The 24,942-nt window shown below is 39.3% G+C and overlaps 1 protein-coding gene across 2 annotated transcripts in view; it reads right to left on the reverse strand.

Moving 5' to 3' along the window:
* The window catches only part of VPS13B (vacuolar protein sorting 13 homolog B), a 572,358-nt gene that overhangs the window by 132,114 nt on the left and 415,302 nt on the right, over positions 1–24,942 (reverse strand). For both annotated transcript variants that reach the window (XM_060243442.1, XM_060243444.1), the window contains exons 35-36: positions 18,005–18,142; positions 293–700 (exon numbers count right to left, since the gene is read on the reverse strand). In XM_060243442.1, the coding sequence (XP_060099425.1) occupies positions 293–700; positions 18,005–18,142 (546 nt within the window). The remainder of the gene's footprint in view (positions 1–292; positions 701–18,004; positions 18,143–24,942) is intronic.

The following is a 24,942-nucleotide window of genomic DNA, read 5'->3' on the forward strand; positions in this document are numbered from 1 at the left end:
TGGCCCCCCCCACCAAATTTCTTACCTCGGGGGCCCCTCCACCCAAAATTTTCTGGCTACGGGCCTGTCTCAGACAGCAGGCATTAGACACAATGCCTCTCTTTGACCAACTACTCTAGGAAGCCTACATGCATTCCCTTTTCTTCTATGGGATGAACTAAAAGTCTAAAACCCCATATCCACTCTTTGGTTCTGCTAGATAGCTTGTATTAACTTCAACAAAGCACTCAGGTTCATGAAACATTATTGTCATCTTAATGCTACTGTCACAAAAAGTAGGAAAATCTCTTACCTTTACTTTTAGAGTTAGCTTTCACATTCAAATGTCCACTGAGGTTTGATAAAGATGCCAGTAAGCAGGGTTTACTGGGATTTGGATGAGGTTCCATAGAGACCACCATCTGAGTGGTGTGGACAGAAATTTTCTGACAACAGGAAATACCCCTCCACAAGTTTTCTTGAGTTGAAATATTTTGAGTTCCATCACCATGATCTTCCAAGCCAGAAACCCTGCTTTTGTAACATTGGGATATTAAGGTGACACTCTTCTTTGGAAGGCTATCAGCTGCTGAAGCATTTTTCTCCTGGGTTTCATAATCACATTTGCTTTTGATCTTTTTCATAAATTGTTTTATTTGATCTAGTTTAACAAAGCTGAAATTGACTTTCAAAGGCTTTGATATATCCACATTTATGTCAGCTGTGGGACAAGTATGAAAGAAAAACAAAAAGGAAAGAAAAGAATATATTCCATCAATAATTTCTTCATTTATGGAAAGTAAAATATTAATCAAATTGCAAATTGTTTCTCATAGTTTTAGTGCAGAAAAAGAAGTTTCATAATCTTACACATTTAAAAATAAAGCACTAGGATGCTAATAATGTAACTCATTTTTGACAACTGAAAAACAGCTAACATTTTAACTTTTGCAGATTCAGGATCCCAGCCATGGTTAGATTAGGAATGTGTTGTGGACTCCCTCACTCCACCCTACATGAACTGAATTCTCCCATTAATTGCAAAATCCCATTGTTGTTCAGCACCACATATTTTCAAACACATGTGCACAGACAGGAGTGTAGTCCTTATCTGATCACTAATGAGCTGGAGCCAGTGGCATCCCTCGCCAATGGAAAAAATATTCTTCCAACAGAAGATTCCTCAAAGAAGAAGGGAGCCATTAAATACTTCTCTATATCCAGCTGACAAATATGTCAAATGAATAGTTATGTTAAGGATTGTTCTACTGGTACAAGATTGATGCACTAATGTTGCAAATGTAAATTTTTACCTTTCCCCTCTTTTTCTTATTACTGCTTAGGAGGTTTTCTTTAGAATTTGGGGACAGAAGCTGATTAAAGACAACTCCCTATCACCCATCCTGCTTTATTAGAAACATGCATTGTCTATCAATTTTCAGTTCTACTAATAACACTACAGAAGTCAAACAAACTAGGCTAAATAGATAGTTCCCTGTTTTCTACAGTAAAACTTCCCACCACAAAAAATTCATTGCGCTTGATAAACAAGTTCTTGGGTAGGCTTTTCTTGGCTAATTATATGTATAACTGCATAAATATTCAGACTGGAGCCTTCACAGCAAATGTTTCAACAATCACATAATGACAGAAGGATTATTTTTACACATGAGAAAAATTAGGTAATAAATTCATTTGGCATTTTTAAAGAAAAACATATGAAGCAGAAATAACATTGTGCAACTAATGTGCTTTCAGGGCACAATGATATTCTTACAGAACTCAACAGTAAACTTTTCATTGGATTTAATGGAGCAGGATAGCAGCTTTAAACTATCTAATCCTTTTATCCACTGTCATTTGCTTTGAGAACCCCGCGCCCCCATAGACAGCAGGCTGAATACAGGATTTACAGACGATGCCACAAGAAGAAACAGCAGCATTTAAGATTGTATATTTCTGTATTGCTTTGATTAATAAAGTTCATGTTAAAGGAATATCTGCAACCACCTTATTAGCATACCAACCCTGATTACATGATGTGGAAGTACCATCACCATTTTTGTGGCACTTACTTCCATGTTATGGCCACAATCCTAAAACACCACAGAACCCAGGTGGCATATTTAATGTTACTATTGTAGCTCCTGCCCACAAAGGAGGTTTTCAGGTTGGAATGGCAGGAACATACTGCTTTTATGAGAAAGAGACAAAGAGAATTTCTACTAAGTTCTGCTTATATTTTAACAAAATATCTCACAAATACAAATTTTCTTCTTTTTTACTGTTCATTAATTTGCTTTCTTTATAGTACTTCTCTATTTTTAGTGCTAATATTTCTCTTACCAAAACAACATGAATTTCAAATTATGTTTGTTTATTTATTTAATGGTCTTTAATCTACTTCTCCCAAAACTTGAAGCAACCAATAATTTAAAAGCACAATACCTAATCTACTTCTTCAAAAACTTGAAGCAACCAACAGGTTAAAAACACAATACCTACAATAATGATCTACAACAGACTATACTACAAATTAAAAACAGCAGCAAAACAACACCCTTTCTCTTTCATATGTACTCTGAAGGATGATACAAACAACCTGAACAGGGGAAATGCATTCAACACCCTCTGGTATAGAATTGACTATTAACCTGACTTTAATACAGAATATTTGAGAAAGATTTAATCTGTAAGAATCTAGCACAAGTGTTGAAGTAAGCAACAGCAGCAACTTCCTTGGAAAGGCTGGAGTTTGTGCCTAAGGCTACCAATCTGAACAAGATCAGCTAGACATTATACAATTACAGTTTGGGGGGGGGGGGACTTGTATGTCACTTCCTCCTCATAGGCCTACAAATGGCCCATATGGTCTGCCCTATTACTTCATGATGTTCAAGTCACCTTCCCATGTGATTCAAATCTGCCAAATCCTCTGCATGGTAGTTATGAAGCAATGGAAGAGGACACTGGAAAGCACCCCTGTCTATCACCCCAGATCAAGAGCTTTACAGAGGCAATCTGAAAATCCCCACTAGAACTCCAGGAAATCATCAGTACACACAAGTTTCCTAGGGCAGAGTTGTATCTGAAGAGGGTAATGTTTTTATTTGACTAGTACCTTTTGGTTAGTCTGTTTTAACATTGATGTTTGCAGGGCTTTTTTATATATATAGCAGGAATGCACAGGAACGCAGTTTCGGTTGGCTTGGTGTCAGGGAGTGTGGCCTAATATGCAAATGAGTAGCTGCTGGGCTTTCTAAAAAATAGCCCTGCATGAAACAAATAGCCCTGCATGAAACAATGATGATGTCATGAGGTACAGCCTAATATGCATATGAGTTCCTGCTGGGCTATTTCTACAAAAAAAGCCCTGGATGTTTGTAATCATGTCACATGTTATATCCCAGATAACAACACGTTTATTGCCTTTGCTATTTTCTCATGCAACTAATACTATCAAGACCAAACCTGTTAGGGTGAGGGCCCTGCGGGACCTTGTCCAGTTCCGCAGGGCCTGTAAGACGACCCTCTTCCGGCTAGCCTATACCTAGCTTGAGAATTTAATGCACTTGCCAGATCTCTTTTATATATATTTGGAATATTTATTAATCTTTAAGGTTTTATCTGTTTTACCTGTTTTAAATGTTTAATCCTTTACATGTTTAAATATTGTTTAATTTTATGTCGGATCTATTATTGGAAGTTGCCCTGAGCCACTCGTGGGAAGGGCGGGATATAAATTCTAAATAAATAAATTCTTTCAATTTGTTAATTTAACTATTTTGCCAGTGAATTCTAACTTTGTACTATTTTGCATGCTTAACCACTACCCACAAGCTATATGTAGCACGGCTAACTTTACCCCATTTCATTGTCTGATGAAGTGTGCATGCATACGAAAGCTTACACTCTCAATACAACTTTGTTAGTCTTAAATGTGCTACTGGACTCCAATTTTGTTCAATTGCTTCAGATCAACATAGCTGCCCACCTGGGCAAAATGTATGATCAATGCTAACTGGGGCACAAACAGAAGGCTTTTAATTACTACTCACAATTTTCCAACATCTGCTAGAACACAGAACAATAAAATATCAAAAGAGATCATACAAATACACTCTCATTTACTGTACACTCCCTGATAGTGATTTAATAGTGAAAAGGCAGAGACTCACATTTCAGTAACAAAATCAGAAAGGGATTTTGTATCCTAAACATACACATACACACATCCTGTGGGAGACAAAAAATCAGAGTAGAGAGGCCTTTCAATGATTTCACTTCATTTTTAAAGTTTCAACTTCATTTGACTCACCAGTTATTAAATTACTTACATTTACAATGTATTTTGAAATCTATTATAAACACTGATAGATTCAATATGCCTAGTTTTAAGAAAATCATAACATCAATAAAGAAAAATTATATTCCTCACTCTTGAGAATTCTGTCTCAAATGTCGTGTTCTGCCTTTTTAATCTAATGAAATAATATCCATCAGATAACTCAATGCACTGTGACTACTCTTAGCCAAGCAATATTGGATTCTTTGACTCTTTGATTTTCTAAGTACAACTCAAGAAAATGTGAGAAAGCTGCCAGATATGTTTATGGAAACAATTCACAGGACAGTTATTCCTCTGCCCCCTTAATATCATTTTTTCAGATATCCTGACTGCGATTACGTTTACTGTGCACAATTTGTGTGTGATCCAAAGCCATACTAAGCAAATACCCTTTTGCTAGTTCTTATCAAATTCTAACACTTAAAAACAAAACTCTCCTGAGAGACTGCTCAGAAAGTCTTAAAAACTTCAGTTCTCTGAATTCTTCCTGGATTAGAAAAGTTGTTCACTTTTATCTATCAGCTTCAAAATACCAGATATTTGTTGCTAACCCATAAACATATTTCCTTGGAAGTAGTGGCTTGCTTACAATGAAGTGCCCTTACAAAAGTTCAACTAAAGTTGTCTGATAAGTAAGCTCCTTAAAACATTTGAAAAACTGCAATGGGAAAGCTTGTGGTTTATTTTATATATGAATTGTAAAGGCTGAAGATGGACAAATTACTTTACCTATTTTCTGAGATTATACTGGAACTAGGAATAATGTTCAGTGTGGAAATATATACAAGTGGCCCTAGAAAGAGGTTGTGGGCGAGTGTCCTGGCCTCGGGTACTCAGGGTTATTTGCTGTGGCATCACAGTATGACCACGATCACGCAGACACTTAAGCTCAGGATTCCTTTTGTCCGCAGTGTGTTCTTGTTGCTTTTTCCTGTTGTATATAGCCTTGCAGCTTTTAGCATCAGTGTGTGCTTGTGGTGTGATCTGGGGTTTGGGGTTTTTTTTGGCTTGGCATGGTTGTGTTATGGTATACCATAGAGTATGTGCCTCAAGGCTGCCATTTTCTGTAAGGGAATTTATCTGACTTCTGCTTTTTATATCCTCCCCATTCCCTGCAGCCTCTCCTAAGAAAAGTACAGTCTTTCTGCACAGTGTGGACCAAAGCAGTAGGAAAGTGACCTCAGCAGAGTATAATGACAACCTGCAAAGCAGCCATTTTGTCCAGGGAAAGTGATCTCTGCCATCTGGAGAGCAGCTGTAATTTTGAGTGATCTCCAGCCCTCACCAGGAAATTGGCAACAATGGTTCTCCAGGAAGAAATGGCTGGTTTGGAGGGTGGAGACTATGACATTGCACCTGTCTGAGGTTCCACTCCTCAAACCCCACCCTTTCCAGGCTCCACCCCTCAAATCTCCAGGAATTTCCCAACCTGGAATTGGCAACCATATCTTCTTCCCAGACAACCATCAACCTATCTTTCTCTACCCCTCTGACTTCAGATTTCTATCATCTCCCCCCTCTCTGCAGCCTCTACCAAGGAAAAAGACAGTCTTTCTCTGCATTGAGAACCAAAGCAGGTTACATTATTCTCCTCTCCCCCTTTTGATCTGCACAACAGCCCTGCGAGGGAGGGTAGGCTGAAAGGCCTAACTGCTTCGCCACACTGGCTGTCATAGGGAGATTAGGTGTTGAACAGTAGCAAGCACCCAGACCTACTTTAGCCAACCTCCAGGTGAAGCCGGAAGATCTCCTGGTATCACAACTGAACTCCAGACAACAGATCTCTCTCTCTCTCTCTGGAAAAAATAACTGCTTTGGAGGGTGAACTTTACAGCATTATATTCAGCTGAAGTATACTCTTATGTTAGTTTTTATATGTTGTAAGCCGCCCTGAGCCACCTGGTGGGAAGGGCGGGATATAAATTACAAATAAATAAAAATAAAATAAATAAAAGTCTCTCCCCTCCCTGAACTCTGGCTTCCTTAGACTCAACCACAAAATCGCCACAAATCTCCCACCAACTTGGAGCTGGCAACCCTAGCCAGAACTGGCCCCAGTGAATCCTCCCGCAAAGGCCAAATTAGGCCTGAAAAAGGCTTCCTCCTTTTACTAACATAATCAAGCTTGGAATACTATGGTTGCCTAGCAACAGCCACTGAGGGAAAATGGAGGACCTGGAGGGATGGGTCAATAGGATGCAAAGACAGCTTCCCAGTGGCTCAATCCTTGTCTGTCTTGGGGCTGGAGGGATTGCATGACAGTGGCTCACCAAAGGGAGGGTATGTGAATCCTCATCAGCACGGCTTGGCTTTTATATCTATTGAATAATGATATGATGGAAGAAAACGAAATTTCAGATCCTATACTTTCACCTCTGCTTCTGCCCATGAATCTTCTCATCAAGCTTTCATCCATTGCCCAGATTTATTTATTTATTTATTTATTTATTTATTTATTTATTTATTTATTTATTTATTTATTTATTTATTTATTTATTTATTTTCACAGGGACTCAAGGTAGATTACACAGACTGAGTCAATACAATCAACAGAATGGAACATTCAATAAACAATGCATTAGGATCATAGAGGCCTAAAACCAACAAGAAATTGAAAAGACAGAACTGAAACATAGCTTAAAAGTATTAACATGACAGACTGTTAACTTTTAATTTACTTTCTATTGTTTTACTAAGTCTTGAGAATAAATTCACCTTCTGTTCTATTGTTTTACTAAGTGCTAAGAACTAATATTTTGTATCCAAGATTTGCCCCTTAAATTCCATTCACCGGTCCCATACTTCTTCCCTGCAGTGTCTTTAAAATTCTACAAATGTAGACATGACTTGAATGTTATTTAAAAAATTATTCCCTGCATTTGTGTTTAATAACTAATATTATCACAGGATTGGATCCTAAACAACCACAAATGGAGCAACCACAAATGGAGCAAACTCTCCAGAGCTGCTATCTGCACCACCACCTATTCTTGAGGTCCAAGGGACCCTCAGGAACAGTGTAGTATGCAAGTGGGAGAAAGACATAAGGTAGAAGTGGAAGAAGTAATGTGGGGGCAATTTCCAAAATATCATTGCACAAATAGGAACTGGGCTTGTGCACAACAGCAGCAGGGATTTCCCTGCTGCAACATCTACAACTTGGACACATGGAAGGTTGCTTCATTATGACAACAATGGAAGTAAAATCAGCTTTTGCAGTTCCAGATGCAGAAGCCCCAAGTTTGGTTACCTCCCACCCAGTAAAGGGAAAGAAGGAGACTTTATTAGTTTGACTCTTTTGCCCCAAATTGTGGCAACTTGGCCCTGGAAGGGAATCTGTTTTGCTCCTTGCTGCGAATTTGGTATCCTTGGCCTCAGGAATGGACAAGTTGCCATGCCTTTCTTTCCAGAACATAAGAGAAGCCATGTTGGATCAGGCCAATGACCCATCCAAGTCCAACACTCTCTGTCACAAAGTGACCAAAAAAACGAGGTCTATTAATGGGGCCAGGACACTAGAAGTCCTCATACTGTTGCCCCTCCCAACAGGAATACAGAGCATCACTTGCCCCAGATTCTAATCCCGGTACAAATGGGAATCAAGAGAAGAAAAAACAGAAAAAAATAAGCTAATCAAAAACCCACAGGAAATTTGTAAAAAAATTTCCTGGATGAGAAAGACTGCACCTTGCAACCAGTTTGTTCTAACTAATCCATCACCGACAGGGGATACTACTGTTATGGTTTTTTTGTTACTGCTGTTTTTCAGGTTTCTCCAAATCACTGACCTCTCAAATGGGTATAACTGCTGTTTTTCAATGGAAAACAACAGGGAAAATGTTTTTCAATGGAAATATGTTTTTATGAACAGTGGATGTATGTTTGAGGTGATGGAAGACAAAGTGAGCGAAGTACAGAGCAATGTGCTAGCTAAATTTGGTAAGAGTCCCAAAACTAGAAGCTGATAAGCTTCTAGTTGATAAAACTAGAAGCTGACCAGTTTAAGCAAAGAATAGAAACTAGTGTTTTGAGTAGCAAAAGATACATATGATTAACTTATTATGCAACTAGATGCTACGAAAATTATGGAACTGAATTTAGCCCCAATCATCGCTAGGATGTGGATATAGAGAAACAGGTGGATGCATGCAACTGCATAAACCAGTTACAATAATACCAGGGAAATGATTTATTGATTAGTCTAACCTGATTCAGAATATTAATAGTAAAGATGAAGCATGCAATCAGTACTCTTATTCCAGATCCATGGACCAGCTATATGTAATTAATCCTAAATTAATACAAAATGCAAAAAAAGGTAAAAACTTATGGGGAAGGGGAGAATAACAGTAGAAATCAAAAATAGAAAAAGAAGTCAAATGAACAGATTTGTAACCCTAACTTCCTAGAATTGTGCTCTGAAATAGATGAGGCAGTACCTGTCTTAATACATATTATACCTCTTTGAAACCCACTAGAGACATCTGCTACATTTATCTTCCTTCTATTAAGAAATGCAGTTATATAGCTATGTCACTATTTTAAAAACCTATTTGTAAAACAGCAATGAAAAAATAACCCTACCGGAGCGTTCAAGTGTTTTTGCAAATGACCTTAAGTTAATTAGAAAAGTCTGCACCCCGGTCAGTTCCCCTTCTCACATGTCAGTTCTCATTAAATCAAAAAATTCTCATTTCAAAGTTAACCAACACCATGGTTAACAAAACTGTTAAACTGGGATCAAATGGGCACATTCCTAGGTTTATATATGATGTCATGCTAAGCAGCCCACAGCTGAACTCGCAAAAAGTATGAATGATTTTTCAATATAATAAGTATCTGATCTAATGCTAATTCTCTTTCCATAGGCTAACTATGCTGGGAACAGGTGGCCCTGCTTTCAATTATGGAGGGCTAGCATGCCAGTGTGAGGCCTGGATTAGTTCACCTTCTCACAGGGAATTTGCCTCGGTTGGGAATGGATTTATTATGGCTTCACACATGGAATGGAGCTCATGTCAACTGAGGGCAGTGACACATCATATGATTCAAATTAACCTGCTGTGGACTGTTCCACAGGGCTGAGATTGTGTATTAAAATGACGACATTTTAAAACAGCTTGAAAGAAACCAGGATTGTCGAAGTGCAATGGTTCCAATTTGTTCCAACTAATCTATCACCTGCTGGAGATATTATTGTAGTGGGTTTCTGGTAGCTGCTATTTTCCAGGTTTCTCCAAACCACTGACCTTGCTAATGGGTACAATTGTTGCCTTTGGAGGTAAAGGCAGACACACCTCCCCCCCCCCCCAACACAAAGTGCCTTTTTATGTACAACTGGATGAATGTTATTCGTCACAACATGAAAGCACAGAAAAATGAAAAAAAAAATCAGACAAACATAACTTTTGTAGCCCTGTTTGCTGAATGATAAAACACTGATCAGCACACTCCTTAATCTGATTGGATAAAATATTCCACTGAAAATCATTCCAAATGGCAAAAAAATTCAACATTAATAATTTCATACACAAAGCTGTTTTTAAAATATGACAAAGGATGAGGACTGTGGCACAGAAGGGTATGTATTCTTGTTAGGATTGTAATTATTAGGTATGCTACATTTTATAACTCACTGGAGCTTTTTGTAAAATATTTTGATAAAGACTGGTAAAATATATTGAAAATAAAAACTCCCACATTTGATGGTTTTATCTTTGAAAACAGAAGTTATAGACTAGAAATAACACTAAAGTAATAAAAGAATATCATCATCTTTTGGATGGCCAGTACCACTTACAAAATCCTGTATGTAATCAAATATATGACATTATGATCAGTTTTAAAACCAATAAAATTATGGTGAATGTTCACCTAATCAAAATTAAAGAAACTTGTCCATTCACACAGAAAAACAAAAACAGCACTTGTGGCGTTGATCATACAAGTTTATGAAATGGCTTCCTAACCTGGAGATTTTTTCTCAGGTTCTTCACACTCAAGAGGGAGTGTGAAGATTTCACACCCCCTCTTTCTTACATGAACATATATTTCTTACATGAGAAACTCCCTTGCCTTGACTCCACATCATTAGGGGAAGTTGTTATCATGTTAGCGGGCCTTTGACACCCCCCCTTGAGGAAGGATGCCAATCAGGTGGAAAGACCCACATGAATGGACCCACTCATATGGTCAGAAGATTCACATGCACATTTGAGTGTCATGGGATCATGCTATGAGAAAGAAAGTGTATGAAAATGTGTGTTGAGAAGGCACCTCAGGGCAGCTTCAGTCATGTGCTTACCTACCTATGACCAATAGGCAACATCAGTTTAAAGAAAAAAATGCTAGCATAAATCCTGGACTGTATTGCTTCAGACTGCAGGTGGTAAAGGGTTGCATATTTGAATTAAATAGAAGCTATATTCAAGCCTAGTTTATCAAAACTGAAATCTGAAACTAATTTCTTCTTAACTTTTTACATATGAATGGAAGAAAATGTTTAAACACACAGAATAGCTGACATTTATTTACTCAGTATATTTTGAAGAAGTGGAATAGTTCTATTTTGCTAGCTTTGGTGGAGTTTAAACAAATATGCTGTAAAACAAATTTAGTTCTGTTGCCTACATAGCCATCAGTAATGAACACACACACTTCGGAGTATTTATAGTTGCAATATAATCTTTAATGATTGTTTAATGCCAGCCATCAGCCCACATATTTATAGCCTGACATATATTATAATCATGAGCATTTGTTATCAGCATATTTATTTATTCTCTTTTTGGCATGCATCTCTAATGGCTCCTGCTGTCTAAGTGCTGTACATTGGTTTTGATGCAGCCATTTGAAACTAAACAATCAAGCAGTTTTGTTGAGATAAAGCACAGAATTTTGCATTCTTGTTTGTTGTGAGTCATTACTGACACTACATTATCTGAAACTATTCTGAGAGTACAGGTAAAAAATTGCACAGGCTTTCTTTCAAAAATATGAACCTATGTGATAGCTTATAGGGTTTCCTTCTAGTGGAGCTCTCTTTAAGAGCTATTCGTTTGACAACATGTAGGCTAACTGATTTACAGCAGCAACCTCAGCCATCTAGAACAGTTTGCCAGAAGCGTCTCAGTTCTACTGAAGGAAATCTGGATGGGTTTTTAAGGGACACTGAGTGGGGGATGTATTACGCCTGTCAAGGATGGAGGGTTGTTTGTGGGTGTTAATGTTATGTTTGTTCTGCTTTTGGTTATTAAAATTCTGCTTTTAATTTTAATAACTAGCTTGGCTCCCCTGACCTGGATAGTGCAACACTAGCCCAAACTTGTCAAACCTTGGAATCTAAGTGTAGTTGGCCCTTGTCAGTATTAGGGTGCAAGACCACCAAGGATTTCTATGCAAAGGCAGGCAATGGCAAACCACCTTGAATGTATCTTGCCTTGAACCCCCCCCCCCCGAGTCACCATAAATCAGCTATAATTTAGAATCATAGAATTGGAAGGGACCTCAGGGGTCATCTAGTCCAAACCCCTGCACAATGCAGGAAATTCACAAACACCTCCCCCCACAGCAGATACACCTAGTGACCTTTGCTTCATGCCCAGATGGCAAATAAAACCTCCAGGATTCCTGCCCAAACTGGCCAGGATAAAATTGCTTCCTGATCCCAAAGTGGCAATCTGCATTCCCCTCGCGTGTAAGAAAGAGCCACAAGAATTAAGCACTGATGTAACCCTTCCTGCCCTCCCTCTAATGATCTGCTGAAGTTCACAGAATCAGTACAAGAATCCACAGTTAAATCTATAAATACAAATGGGATAAAAACCTGTGTAGCACTACAGTACAAAATTTCAATAGGCATTTACTTAATAAACATTTGGATACAGTTCCAATGTGTCTTTGCTTATTTTTCCAAGGTACACAAAAATCCTGATAGCAACAACAAATTATACAAAAACACTCTAGTCAATATGGCTTATTTCATGGGTCATAATAAACAGTCTCTTACAAACACCCCAGAGTGCACTATTGCAAATCAGTAGGAGTTCACAGAATTAGCATTGCTGTCAGATGGCCATCTAGTCTCCAAAGAAGGAGAGCCCACTACTCTCGAGGAAGCCTGTTCTCCTGAGGAACTGGTCTAACTGTCAGGAAGTTTGTTCTAACGTTTAGCTGAAAACTCTTTTTATTTAATTTCAACCAGCTGGTTCTGGTCCAAACAGCTGGGGCAATGGAAAACAATTCTGCACCATCTCTGTATGACAGCCCTTCAAGTATTTGAAGGTGGTGATCATATCACCTTTCAGTCATTTCCTCTCCAGGCTAAATATACCCAGCTCCTTCAACCTTTCCTCAAAGAACTGTCTCCAGACGCCTCACCATCTTTGTTGCCCTCTTCTAGACACATTTCAGCTTGTCTATATTCTTCTTAAATTGTGGTGCCCAAAACTGAACACAATACTCCAGGTGAGGTCTAACCAGAGCAGAGTAAAGCGATGCCATCGCTTCACATGAACTAGACACTATGCCTCTGTTGATATAGCCCAAAATCGCATTTGCTTTTTTAGCCACTGCAACACACTGCTGACGTGTTCAGTGTATGATCCACTAAGAGTCCTTGATAATTTTCGCACATTCTACTGCCAAGACAAGTCTCCCTCACCCCATAATGATGCATTTGATTTTTCCTACCTAAATGCAGAACTTTACATTTATCCCTGTTGAAATTCATTTGTAAAGATATTGAACAAAACATATCCCAAGACAGATCCTTGAGACATGCCACTTGTCATTCTTCTCCAAGAGGATGAGGAACCATTCACAAGCAATCTTTGGATGCAATTTGTCAAGTAGTTACAGATCCACCTAACAGTAATAGAATCAAAACCACATTTTACCAACTTGTCAACAAGCATAGTATATGGAACCTTATCAGAAGCCTTACTGAAATCAAAATAAACTATGTCTACAGCATTCCCTTGATTCCACAAGGTAGTAACTTTCTAGAAAAAGGAGAGAAGGTTAGCCTGACGTGACTAGATCTTGAGAAGTCCATGATGGCTCTTAGCAATCACAGCCATCCTTTCTAAATGCTCGAGGATTGACTGATTTGTTCTAAAACTTTCCAGGTATAGACATCAAGTTGACAGATCAGTAGTTACCCTGATCCTCCTTTTCCCCTTTCTTGAAGATGGGGCAACATTTGCTCACATTCAGTCTTCTGGCACCACATCTATTCTCCAAGAATTCTCAAAAATAATGGACTTAGAAATTACATCAGCAGGTACTTTTAGTATCCTTGAATGCAATTCATCTGTCCCTTAGTTTCATTTAAATAAACTAGGTGTTTATGTACTACCCCAATGCCAATCCTAGGCTGCAACTCCCTTCCTTCATCATGTGTTCTGTTTTTGCCATGTTGAGCACTGTTTCCCTTGCAAAAGAAGATTGAGGAAAAATAGGAATTGAACAGGTCTGCCCTCTCTTCGTCACCTGTTACAATTTTACTTTCCTGTCCCCACAGGATACTTGATGACAAAAGAAAAAAAACCCTAGCTTGGCTAGTACTGTAAGCTTCCTTGATTCACTGTTCTACAGTGAGAAAGGCTGGTTACAAAAATATCAATAAATAAAATAAAGTGTTCTTATTGTTCTCATAATTTATTATGTGCTTGTGCAATTTCCACCTGCATATTAATATTAATGACTGCATTTCCTCCTTCACAATAATCTCTGGAATCAGAAACACCCAAATTGTCCCTTGTAAGCATTCTAAAAGAACTGCAGTGTTATTAGACATATTAGTCATACACATACAGTCTCTGTTACTGAAGGACAATCTTTACAAGGGTTTAGATAAAAATATGGAGCACAGGTCCATCAGTGGCTATTAGCCACAGTGTATGTGTGTATATAAATTTTTTTGCCACTGTGTGACACAGAGTGTTGGACTTGATGGGCCGTTGGCCTGATCCAACATGGCTTCTCTTATGTTCTCTTTACAAGGATAAATTCACATCATATTCAACACATCAAATTATTGAACAGTTTTTTCAATATCACAGGCGAACAAAAAAACAACAACACCTGGGGTGGATCCCAATCATCCTCCAAGTAGCACTTCTCCATCTTAAGGAGCCTTCCTCCAATTTAAGTGGCTCTTCCTTTTCTGGTGGTCTGGTTCAGTGCGTCTGAGTAGGCCAGGTAGGTGACTGCCTACAGGTGCCACCTGGCTTACAGGGGCGCCAGGCACTCCTCCCGCCCCCACCCTCTCCCTGCAGGTTGCCAAGCTGCCAGTGTGGCTTCCCTGGCTGTGCCAAGGAACCTGCAAATAAAAGCAGCTGGCTAGCAAGACAAGATGCAGGGCAGAAGGAAGGAGCTTTCAGCTCCTTTCCGCTGTCGCTCTACCCCTTCCTGCCTTGGTTGGATGCCATTGGCAGCTAGAGGAGCTTCCTCCTGCTGCTGCTGAGAGAGAGAGGGAGGCTGGAGAGGAGCCAGCCAGCCCTTCCTGACAGGGGCTTGATGTGGCAGGGGGTGGGGGGAGGGGGTGTGGTGGGCAGGAAGTCAGGGGTGAGGGGCACCTTGCCTGGGGTGGCATGAGGCTGCCGGCACCCTAGCGCTGGCACTGCTGGTAGTAGGATAGGGGAGGCAGGATAAGGATAGGACCCACCCTATTTTTTCTGCTGTTTTTGATCATTACTTGCATGACTCACCCAGAACTGGCTGTTTGCTATTGTTTAACACCAGCCATCTCATGAAAGGCAGTGTGCTATAGTGGCTGGAGTTTCAGACTAGGATCTGGGTGATCCAGGTTCAAATCATCACTCTGCTATAACAGTGGATAACCTTGGAGTAGTTGAACATTCCCATCTTGAACTACCATACTGGGTTCCTGTGATAATAAAATGGATGAGAATGTTGTAAGCTGTTTTGGCTCCCAATGTGGAGAAAGCAGGGCATAAATCTATTAAAAATAATAAATACAGCTGAAGATGGAGGACAGATCAAAAGTACATTGGTTGGTGGGTGGGAAGGATGGAAAGAAGCAGAGAAAAGTGAACATATGCAGTTTGCCTGAAGAAAAGAAAGAGGAAATAGCATGCAGAAGGGGATACAGAGGAAAGCGAGGTGTCCCAGCAATGCTTGAAGGTTCACCATTGCGCAACTTGGTCTGGCCTGTCAGGCAATCAGCATTATGTATTTGGCTGGAGTGACAGCATACACTGTGCAACTGCCATAATTTTTATATGTACAGGCTGCTGGTGGAAAGAAATGAGGTAAAGCTCAAGACAGGCAGCAGATAAAGGTGGCTTTGGTGGTTATCGGGAAAGAGAGAAGGAAGCAAAAAAAGGGGGGCGGGTATGGGGGCTTCCAGGGCAGGGAAAGGAGACAGTGGGAGAGGGGAAAATGAGATGCCTCTGAAAATTACCCACTTGTTTACATTTAATGATTAAATCTATTTTGTCAATAATTTGTCTATTACAAAACAAGTTCCCTCTAAGCTGAGTTATAGTATGAGCAAGCTCATGGTTTTTTAGCCTCCAGCTTATACATTTTTTATCTTAGCTCAGGAAGGATGGCTCCAGAGAAAACAAATTTATGCAGTGGCCAAATCACCAGGGCCATCCATAGGGTGCATGGCGCCCCAGGCAGACTCACCGGCCACTGCATCCCACCCCCCATGGTGCCTCCCCCCTTCCCTTCTGCACCGCCTCTTTAAAGCCTCCCCCCGCCAATCAGCTGATCAGCTGCCACCACCTCCTCCCCTTCCCTTCTGCAGCGCCCGCTCCACCGCCCCCCTGGCACGCTCAGAGGAGTGCAGCTAGAATTGGCCCTACCCGCTTAGACTCAGCCCGGGCCTCTCAGCACTCTCACGTCTGGCAGAAGTGACGGAGGAGTGAAATTTCATCCAGCACTCTCTTAAGAGAGAGTGCTGAGGGGCCTGGGCTGAATCTAAGCAGGTAGGGCCGATTCTAACTGTGCTCCTCTGAGCACACAGGGGTGAGGGGTTGGCAGAGCACAGCACTGCAGGGGAGAGAGAGAGGGGCGGTGACAGTGTTTTACTCTCTGATCATCTGATCAGCGGGGGGCTTTAAAGAGGCTGGGAAGGCACTCCACTGCCCCTTCCTGGGTGGTACAGAAGGGAAGGGGGGGAGGGAGGAGATGGTGCAGTGAGGTGATAGCGGGGGGAGGTAAACTAGGCATTTGCCTTGGGTTCAGGGAGGGAAGGAGAGCCCAATTCAGCACCTCCCTCCCAGTGCTCTAGACAAATGCCTAGTTTGCCTAGTGGGCGAGCCAGCCCTGCAAATCACTCATTTATAACTTTAATGCCAGTAGCTCACGAAGTGGAATTTTTGCTCACAAGACTCCACAACTTAGAGGAAATATTGTTTGGTATGGGTTGCATTTTGTATTTTGGGTTTTTTATAAGATTTTTTTTATTTTATTAAACTTTAAACTTTTTAATAAGCTGCTTCAGTCTTTGGATAGGCAGAATATCAACAGTTCTTTCTTTGCCATTATTCTCCTTTGTAGATTCTAATAAGTAATGAGCTATGCACTATATTCAGCAAGGCACTTTCATAAATGGAACAGGACTTTCATCTATGTCACTGTTTATTATATGTATTAGCTTGCTTTTATTGCATTGTTTTCTACTTTTATAGTGTCTTTTTTAGCACTATTTGACATATCTTGTTGAATATTTTGTTTCATTTTTTCTATCCTAGTTCTATTGCATCATTTATTAGAGGTCTCATGCTATTTGATTGCATTGTTGGATAGGAATATACTCCCTTTGAAGATCAGATAACACTCTGGGGGTACGTCTGAATTCTTCGATGTCCTTACATGAACAGATACCTGAATTTGCCAAGAGTGCCTTTTCAACTAATCTAGCCTCATACTCAGCATACTTTGTTACCATGTATACCATCCTACTAGAGAAGGCAGAGCTAGTTCGGAAAGTAACAACAAATGTCTGAGACTTGTTTTCATTATCAAACTGATAAAGTTATTAACTGCACTGTTCACCAATTTCTTTCCTGCCATAAGTAAAAAAGCAGTTATTGAGATGCTTTGTGGTCCATAACATCAAGAATGAGAGGTGGCAAGCACAAGGCAGAACATAGCATGGCAAGTGGGCTGCATTTGTTGGGTCACAAGCTGAACAGACTTAGACTAGGTAGAAAATTCAAAACATCAGTTTTTACTTTACTCTCATTTAAGCTATAGTTTTCAACTCATTAAGAGATATAATGCACATATTAGTACATTAAATCACTCATTTGGAGCTAACATTGTTCAGTTTTGCAGAGCTTCAAGTATGAGAAATGCCTGGTAATCGCAACTTGTCAACGAGTCTCACCAATTTCAAGAAAATATTTTGGGCTTCCTCAAAATTCATAGAGACTTCCCTGTAATATTTCTGTCTTGTACATGAGAGCAAGAAAGTAGGAAGTTGGTGTCAAGGTTTCTAACACCTTCCAAGGGGTAAGATCTCTAATAAATAAAAGAAAAATTACAGAAGCCTTTCCCAATGAACTGCGATTTCTATGGTAATGGGGAAAGATTTGTATGTTCTTTAATAAACGCCGGCACCTCTTGCTTTGAGACTCTTTGGTATATAATAAACTAAATGTAAAATGTTCCTTCACATCTAATGATGGTATTCTTTACCTGGTCCATTGAGAAAGTCTTTTATCTTGAATGTGACGAGAGGAGGTGGGATGCCGTTTTTAGGATCTATTTCTCCTGCCACCGTCTGCAGCCATGTCCTGCAGTAGTCAAGAGTTTCTGGTAGAGTTTTTCCAGGATCTACAAGTGATAAATCCCAATTATGACATGTAATTAATACAACAGCTAAGAGTGTACTGGAAAAAATATATTTCATACTTAAATATTTTAAGTGTTTATGACTGATATTCACATACCATTTACTCTGTACAAATACAGAAAGACAGAATAAATGTACATTGTAAATTCTTCATTATGGTAACTTCACATACTTTGTAATAGCTGCAAGTCACCAAACACTATCACTATCAAATGTATAAGGGCACCATATATGGACAATTAATCTTAGTTTACATAATCTGATAACTGTACACACCATTTCTAAAACAGGTCTATGATCTCAGTTTGAAAGTAACAGTAATGCAATTTAATTGTTCATAGACATCCTTTAAAGAGATCGGCACAAAAATAAAAGCAAGCTAATAAGAGAATGCAAGAGAGAGAATAAACCATAAACAAGTCTTAAAGATCAGAAAACCACATGCCTGGAGATGCAGTAGAGTGGTTTTACTTATGGGATATTTGATACAGTTTGCATTTTCACTGACATTGCAATCACTTTTTACAGCTAGGCTTTTGAAGTTAACTTCAGTAGCTTTTCCTCATGGCCCTCTTTAATGGAACCCCTTTTCTCAATCCTTAATATTCCCAATTGTGACTAAAAGTTCACATTTGGTACTTCTCAATTCCGTGTCTTTCTTCAGGTCCTGGACAATGTATATGAGACATCATCACTGCATAAAACCTTTTTAATCTTTGGCAATCCATAGCCTTTGTTATAATCTCTCTTTCTTTCATAGCTGCAGTCCTTGAGCATTCAAAAATATTTTTTAAGAATTTAAACAACCACATTTTCGGCTATAGGTTTATTTTGGGATGATGATCATAAAATCCATTACCATCATAACCCTTAATCCTTATAGTGATGTTTACAGAGACTGCCCTCCCTAACAGTCAGATAATTTCACTGTGTTACCAGCTGTGCTTTTCACCTTTAAAAAAGATTGGCCATTTTCTTTTCGAAAACAGTAGTTTCATGCTTTCACTTACAGTCAGCATATGGCAGTGTGGTATAAACTAGGTGCATAAAGTCTGTCTTGGAATGTCTTTCTTAACCTAATCCCATGATTTATATAAAAACCTAGCATATATGGACCCTTGTGCAATTTCAAAGAACATACTGAAACCAAATGATTGTGACTTCAGAGCTGTATGGAAAAAGATTAAAAGTTAGCAGTTCTGAGGGGTTTTTTATTTGATCAATTTTCAGTAACTGATTTTAGAGGAGCATATGTACCGTTAGCGGTATACATTACGTTTTCCTCTTTTCATTTTTCTCTTCCTTAGACTAGTGCATTTCTGTGGTAACTACAAAACAATATAGTATGGAAGAGTATAAATTTTTTTGCACATTTTCATATTGTAATAGCAAGCTCTTCATTTCTATTACTGGGTTTCTGTAAAGGTAACACTTGAAGTTGCCTCTTTAATAAATATCAGAATTTATTTTGGCACGCTAATAGTAATAGAGAAAGTAGTCAGAGCAATGCACAACAAAGTGATAAACAAAAACAAATTAGTTATATACTGTTATAATACATTATTTTTAATGGACCCAAATCATTAACTTAAGTATAATACAGTTGTGGGTGAAAACTACTAGAAAGTTGACATATATTCATTTTTGAACTAAATAAATCAGCAGCACCAAATTACATGAAGGCTCATCTTTAGGAACTCAAATGTAAGACTTAATTTTTAAAAAAATACTAGGTAATAGTCAGCCTCCTTCTTAGAGAATCAGAATGCAGTCGATTTTTAAGAAAGGCACCAGAAAATTACAAATCTGCCATTCTAATGGCTGTCTCAAGTTGGCAGAAAGCATGATTAAAACAAGAATTATTAGATGTCTCAAAGAACAAGACTTGTTGATAAATTGATCAGTAAGCATTGTTCATAGAGAAGATTTGCCTCACCAAACTTTTAGGTCAGTATACAACTATCAACACAGGCACACATTGTACAAATTGGCAGCTGTTTTAGTGTTCAAAAGGATCTGGAATTGTGGCCAAGTGTGCAGATGAACATATGAAGCTGCCTTATACGGAATCAGACCCTCAGTCCATCAAGGTCAGTATTGTCTTCTCAGACTGGCAGCGGCTCTCCAGGGTCTCAAGCAGAGGCTTTTCACACCTATTTGCCTGGACCCTTTTTTGGAGATGCCAGGGATTGAAGCTGGGACCTTCTGCTTCCCAAGCAGATGCTCTACCACTGAGCCACCGTCCCTCCCCCCACTGATGATTCAGAATTATTCAGGATAGTGAAAACCAAGACTGACTGTTAAGAGCTCCAAAAGGATCTTCCACAAACTGGGTGCCAGAGCAACAATGTGGCAATGAAGTTCACTGTAGGCAGGTGTAAGATGATGCACACTGGAACAAAAACTCCCGACTTCACATATGCGCTAACGCAGCCTGACTTGCTGAAAATGAAAGGGAAAGAGAACTTGGGGTTGTAGTGGTAGCTCTATGAAAGTGTCAACCCAGTGTGCTGCAAAAGTGAAGAAGGTCAACTTTATGCTGGGAATTATTAGAAAAGGATTTAAATAAAACAGAAAATATTATAGTGCCCCTGTGTAATTCCATGGTATAGCCTCATTTGGAATACTGTTTGTGGTTTTGGTCACTATATCTCAAAAACAACTCTGCAGAGCTGGACAAAGTACAGAAGAGGGCAAACAAAATGATTAAAGGATTGGAGTACCCCTCCTATGATGGGTCTGGGACTTTTCAGTTTAGAAAAGAGAAGACTAAGGGGGGGACATGACAGAGGTTTATTAAATTACATAAGTTGTGGAGAGTGCTGATAAAGACAATGTTTTCTCCCTCTCTCAAAATACTAGAATTCACGGGCATCCAATTAATTTGATATGCAGTAGATTCAGGATAGACAAAAGGAAATTCTTCTTTATACAATGTGCAATTAAAATGTATAATTCACAGTATGTAGCAATGGTCACAGGCACATACAGCTTTAAAAGAAGATCTGACAGATTTATTGAGGATAAGTCTTTCAGGATACGTCAGCCATGGTGACTAAAGGGAACATCAACGTTCAGAGGCAGTAAACCAGAAGACAACATCAGGGGAATGCGTTGGCCACTATATCCTGCTGTTGGCCCTCAGAATAACTGGCTGGCTGGTCACTATGTGAGACAAGATGCTGGACTAGATGGACCATTTATTTGATCCAGCAAGGCTCTTCTTATGTTTTTACACAGACAGATAAAAAGTTTCTCACAAAGCCATTCACCAAAGATTTTCAAGAAAATTTAGCAATCTGAGACTGGGATGACAGACTCTCTCAGGGATGTTAACTGGCTAAGAAACAGGACAGTTTTCAAAACAGAGGAAAGGAGTATTTGTCAGAACAAGGCACAGAGATAGGAAAAGAAATGTCATCCTCTAACATCTCAATGTTTCCACAGATCAAGGATAAAACAATTCTGGGTCATGAGTTATAACTTCACATGACAAGCTTCCTTAGCAGCTTCAGCATCAAGAAGCTCTGCACGTATAAGAGGGAAGTACTACACTCTATTTTTTCTTTTAGAACCCTGCATTTTATTTGGAAGACACAGCTTTATTTGGAAGACACAAAGTATTAGCAGATGGTCCATCAAACTCAGTTGCAGAAATTGGCCTGAATATTAATGTTACAAATAGAATTAAATAGTTCAAACACTGTGCATGGTTCCCATCATTGTATTTTCTGGTAATAAATAATGCAGTACATGGCAAATGGCCTTGAGATATTGTGGCAAATCTAAAAAACTACTTTGCCAAACTACTATGCTACCACAATGGGATGACCACACTACTAATGACTGATGGAATGATGAGTTTTGAGTACATGTTTTCCAAACCAAAAAGCAATAAAAGCACACTGTAGCCTCATCATTGCTTATTTGGTTAAACCCACATATTTGTTTTATTTTCTTAGCATTTTGTGTTTTATGAGTTGAAGCTGTAAAAAGAAGTGACATTTTTTTTTTTTGCTATTTAAATTTCAATTATGGCTTTTTATGTGATCCGTTATTTGATCAAATGTCCTGAACTTGCTTGAATCTTGGATTTGTTTATATGTTTGAGGGGTTAAGAAGAAGCCAAAACACACTGAAAAAAGTGAGAATAAGATACTCTAGTTAATTATGGGCTATTGACCTGCTTCTGCTTCATCTCAAGAGAAGCAATCATACAAACAAGAGCACAGTCCCAAGCACACAGAGGAGAGGGAATGTCAGGGCTCTCTTTCTAGAGGCAAAGCAGGCTCTGTATGGGCAAGCAGCCAAGTCAGTAAACAGACAGTCAATTTGGTTAGAAGGTAAGCAATCAAACCAGGAATCAGGTAAGAAGGGCCAGGCACTAAGAACAGCTTTGTAAGAGTGGATTGAGCAGCTAGTCAGATTCAGAGGTTCAAAGGACCACATGGAGACCCACTGGCTTCTTGTGTAACCTGCCCCCTACTGAGATGGCAGCTGTGAACAGCCGCAGTACCAGTCTCTATCCACCTGTGGCACCAAGGCACAAAATAAATAATCCAGTAGCTCTCACTTCCACCAAAACATAATTGTGGCATCTCTGTGCTGAGAATCTAGTAACTTCTAAGATCAGAAAATGATCTAAAAATAGAATGCTGGTTAAAATAAACTAAGGTTTTAGAATGAAATCTGAACCGAAACACAGAGATAAAGATCCAATATTCAAACAGAGAGTAAAACATTTGGAAGTATTAGTAAAGCAGATCTTGGCATTGCCCGGGCAACAATGATACTAACAGGTCAAAATAAGAAACTAGACTGCTCTGAGACTATGATGTTAAACAATCGCAACAGAAACGTCAGCTAAGAGCAGAAAGATTTTCAGTTGAATCCTGCATGAATAAACCACACCTGAAACCATTTTGGACATCTCTACATAAGCCCTTATTGTCAGTAATAAATGCGTACATTCACTCCCATGGCTCACTGAAAATACCAGTAAGAAGGGCTATCCACAAATCACTGAGATTGCAGTAGTCAAAACTATCCCCTGCACTTTAATGCAGTTTCTAGGATACTTCAAAAGTCAAGTATTGGTGGATTACAGCCAAGAGCTAACTGCTTCTTTCAAAGAACCGGGCCCAACTTTCCTTGAAGTCAAAACATACATTAGTATCTGAAAAAAATGACATAAAACTAAGCCATGTACTGATAGGATTTTATAAGGAAAAATTAATAGCCATGTCAGTTTATATTTGTTTTTTTTTATCATTGCTTTATCCCACTTAGGCAACCTTTCTTCTAGAAGATCACTTATTAACTTAATGTAGGCTGTGGCTAGAATCCAAAGAAACACACAACACAATTGGATTCACCAATGATGGCCTCACGTGTCACCTGGCAAAACTAAATTTGAAACTGAAGGGAATTTCAAAGCAGTTTGTGAATTGAAGTAGGAGGTCTGCTGGTCAAAGGGCACTGGAAGAAATCCCTGGATAGTCCTGAAGACCTTGAGTACCTTAAAGCAGTTCTGTCTTTTACTACAGGTGGAATTTATTCTTACAGCTTCATATATTTTATTTTTGCTAACAACATTTATAAAATTAACTGTGTGCGATTTTTTTTTAGGGAAATGAAAATTAGGTTAATTATAATATAGATCAGACGGTCCGAAGTTCAGTCTCCAGTATTTCCAGCTGTAGGGCTGCCAGATCACTGGGGGTTCCCCCCATTTTGGAGGCTCCAAGGGGAAGCCCCAACCCCAAGTAGCCCCCTTCAATGTCAATATCATTACAATGATGTCACACGGAAGTGACATCATCATGACAGGCATGTTGCATGGCAGCGCTCTAGCATTTTGGCCCAAACTCTCATTTTGACCAAAATGCTAGACTAGAGCATCACCATGCAATGTGCCCAGTGTGATGACATTACTTTTGTGCCCAGTGTGATGCTGCCACACACAGTGACATTGCCCAGTCTTCCCCATTCCTGGAAGGCTCCCTCCCTCCCACTCACCACCCACCAGTCAGGTAAGTAGACCTGACAGCCCTAAGCTAAAGGATCTTGGATAGCGAGTGCTTTGCAAAAGCCTTTTCTTTGCCTGAAACTCTGACTTGATCTGACTTGGTATATGGCACCTCCACATGTTCAACTTGCCCCATTTTATTCTTGTTTCTAGCAATGCCTTTCACAGATTTCATTGAAATGATATACAGACTTGCTGAACCATTCCAGTTAACTCTCTATAATATTATTAGTATTCATAAAAGGAAACATAGGCTGTGGCAAATAAAATGCAAGTCTGTGATCAGGCAGGCAAAAAGGGACTATGAGGAGCATATTGCAAAAAACATAAAGACCAACAATAAACATTTCTTCAAATACATTAGAAGCAGGAAACCAGCCAGGGAGGCAGTGGGGACCTTAGATGACCAAGGAATAAAAGGATTGCTGAAGGACGATAGGGAAATGGTTGAGAAGCTGAATGCATTTTTTGCCTCCGTCTTCATTGTGGAAGATGAGAAGTGCTTGCCCACTCCAGAACTGCTGATTTCAGGAGGGGTGTTGAAAGACCTGAGTCAGATTGAGCTGATGAGAGAGAAGGTCCTATAACTGATAGACAATTTGAAAACTGATAAATCACCAGGCCTGGATGTCATACATTCAAGAGTTCTGAAAGAACTCAAATGTGAACTTGTGGATCTCCTGACAAAAATACGTAATCTTTCATTAAATCTGCCTCCATTTCTGAGGACTGGAAGGTAGCTAATGTCACCCC

This window comes from Heteronotia binoei, chromosome 7 (genome assembly GCF_032191835.1).
Source record: "Heteronotia binoei isolate CCM8104 ecotype False Entrance Well chromosome 7, APGP_CSIRO_Hbin_v1, whole genome shotgun sequence".
Taxonomy (NCBI): Eukaryota; Metazoa; Chordata; class Lepidosauria; order Squamata; family Gekkonidae; genus Heteronotia; species Heteronotia binoei.